This window comes from Emiliania huxleyi (genome assembly GCF_000372725.1).
Source record: "Emiliania huxleyi CCMP1516 unplaced genomic scaffold EMIHUscaffold_3160, whole genome shotgun sequence".
NCBI lineage: Eukaryota > Haptophyta > Isochrysidales > Noelaerhabdaceae > Emiliania > Emiliania huxleyi.
The window spans coordinates 1-2,075 of NW_005199634.1; the positions used below are offsets into that span (position 1 = coordinate 1).

Genomic DNA, 2,075 nt, shown 5'->3' on the forward strand with positions numbered 1-2,075 from the left:
ACTTCATGTAAAGCCGCTGCGCGCTAGATGAGGGAGGATACCCCTAGGAGCAGAGAGTAGAGTACGTCGCGGAGAGGGACTACAATAGCCTGAGATTCCCTGGTCCTTCCAACAGAGCTCCCTCGCGCTCCTCTCTGGCTGCTCGGCCGTGCCCGACGCTCCGCCGCCCGCCCCTCCGTAGGCTCATGCCTCTCGATCATTCAGACTCTCTCTCTCTCTCTCGCTCTCTCTCGCTCTCTCTCTCTCTCTCTCTCTCTCTCTCTCTCTCTCTCTCTCTCTCTCTCCTCTCCTCTCCTCTCTCTCCTCTCTCCTCTCTCCTCTCTCCGCTCTCCTCTCTCTCTCTTCTCTCCTCTCCTGCCTGGCTGCATGCCTGGCTGGTTCTCGAGGTGGACCACCACCAAGAACTGGCATGCTATCTCCAGACCTCCTTCCTATAATGACGCGATTCTTTTTGTGTGTGCCAGTGCGCGCCAGTCCCGTGCTTTTGTCGACGTCGTAAAATTCTTTTCCCAGTGTAAAGAAAGAAAGAAAACAGGCAAACCAAACGAGGGATGGGAGGAGGACAGGGTCCCCACCTGCACGAGCAGGATCTTGGATGGAAGGACGATCAGGGACACAGGGGAAAGGGGGAACGGGAGCGCATCGCGACACGGAGGGGGCTGGGCAGGGTTCACCCACGCGACAGGGTCCCAGGGATTCCTCTCCCGTAGAGGACGGGTTGCAGCACCCGGAGGGGCAGGCGCGGGCGTGCACCTGCACTTGGAGCACTTGGAGTGCGGTCATTAACCTCACGCCCAGGACCGGGGAGAATGGTGAGAATCTTTTTCTCTCTGCCAAAGCAACAAACACGGGGAACCTCCCTCTCCGTCAGAGTTCGCTCCCACTGAGGCCACCGCTTTTTATTTCGCAGAGGCCCCTTATTGTATAAGGGAGAGCGAGACTCATCATTTAGAGAATGTGGGAGGACCGAGCCCGGGACCGCGTGAGCGTTGCATTTCTGCCCTCGCTCACACGCGCGCTTAGAGTTATGCGGCGCTACGGTGGAACTCGTGTTTAATTGAACAAGGCTGACCCCTACCCCTCTCGGTGGGCTTGCAGGTAGGGGGTTCGGGTAATAAGGTGCATCGGGGTCGGCGGGCGTGAACTGGAGTGATACCCGCTTCGGCCGTTTAGTTGCGAACTCCCTTTCCCCTCGGCGGCCTTTTGTCTTGCCCCGGCTGGGTGTGTCGGCTGCCGTTCCTTCGTCCGGCTGTTCGTACCTGTTCGTGCGTCAGGTGTGGGTGTGTTTTGGGCAGTGCCGTTCCTGCGTCTGGCTCTGGGAACCTGTTCGTGCGAGAGGTGGGTGTTCGTGTGTGGGATTTCTACCGTTGAGCTGTGCCGTTCCTGTGTCCGGCTATTCGTACCTCTTCGTGCGGGAGGTGTGCGGGTTTTTTTTTGGGGGGGGGGGGGGGTGCGGTGCCTGTTTGCTCTAACTCGGTTGAGGATTGGGGTAGTCAGGGGGAGTTCTGGGAGGAGGGACCGTGGTTTCCGTTGAAGTCGTTCCAGACGTTGTGTGATTTGAAGACGTCTATCAGTTTCGTGTGGAGTTCGATGGAGCCTGTTTCTTTGCAGAGCTCTCCGAATGGCGCGTAGGTGTCTGACAGTGACTGGGGAAGGTGGTAGACTAGGTCGAGTGGTCTGTTCGGGTTTTGTGCCAAAAGCAACGACTGCAGCGACTCGCGCTGCGCCAATGAGTGAGCACACCACGCCCGCCGGCAAGCGAGGGAGCAACTCGAAGCGCGCACGAACGTCGTCATCCCGCGCCTCGCGCGTGGGCACCGGCACGCCGCACGTCCTCGAGGAGGCGACGGGCGATTTCAGCGCCGACTACATCACGGTGGGCGTGCTCGGGCGCGGCTCCTTTGCCGAGGTGAACCTGCTGCGCCACCGCGTCTCTGGCGAGCTCTTCGTGCTCAAGACGTGCTGCAAGCTCGACGCGCCGTCGTACTCCCACCTGCGCGCCGAGGCGACGGCGATGGCGGCGTTCCGGTCAGCCGACGCGCCGCACCCGCTCCTCGTCTGCCCGCTGGCGTGCT

The 2,075-nt window shown here is 60.5% G+C and overlaps 1 protein-coding gene across 1 annotated transcript; it reads left to right on the forward strand.

The window, feature by feature from the left end:
- Positions 1-1,729: 1,729 nt before the first annotated feature.
- On the forward strand, positions 1,730-2,028 carry EMIHUDRAFT_255184 (hypothetical protein; the record flags this gene model as incomplete). The annotated part of the gene is made up of 1 exon (XM_005774246.1): positions 1,730-2,028. A coding segment is annotated over one exon (299 nt), but the record flags the coding sequence as incomplete, so codon positions are not given.
- Positions 2,029-2,075: the final 47 nt, after the last annotated feature.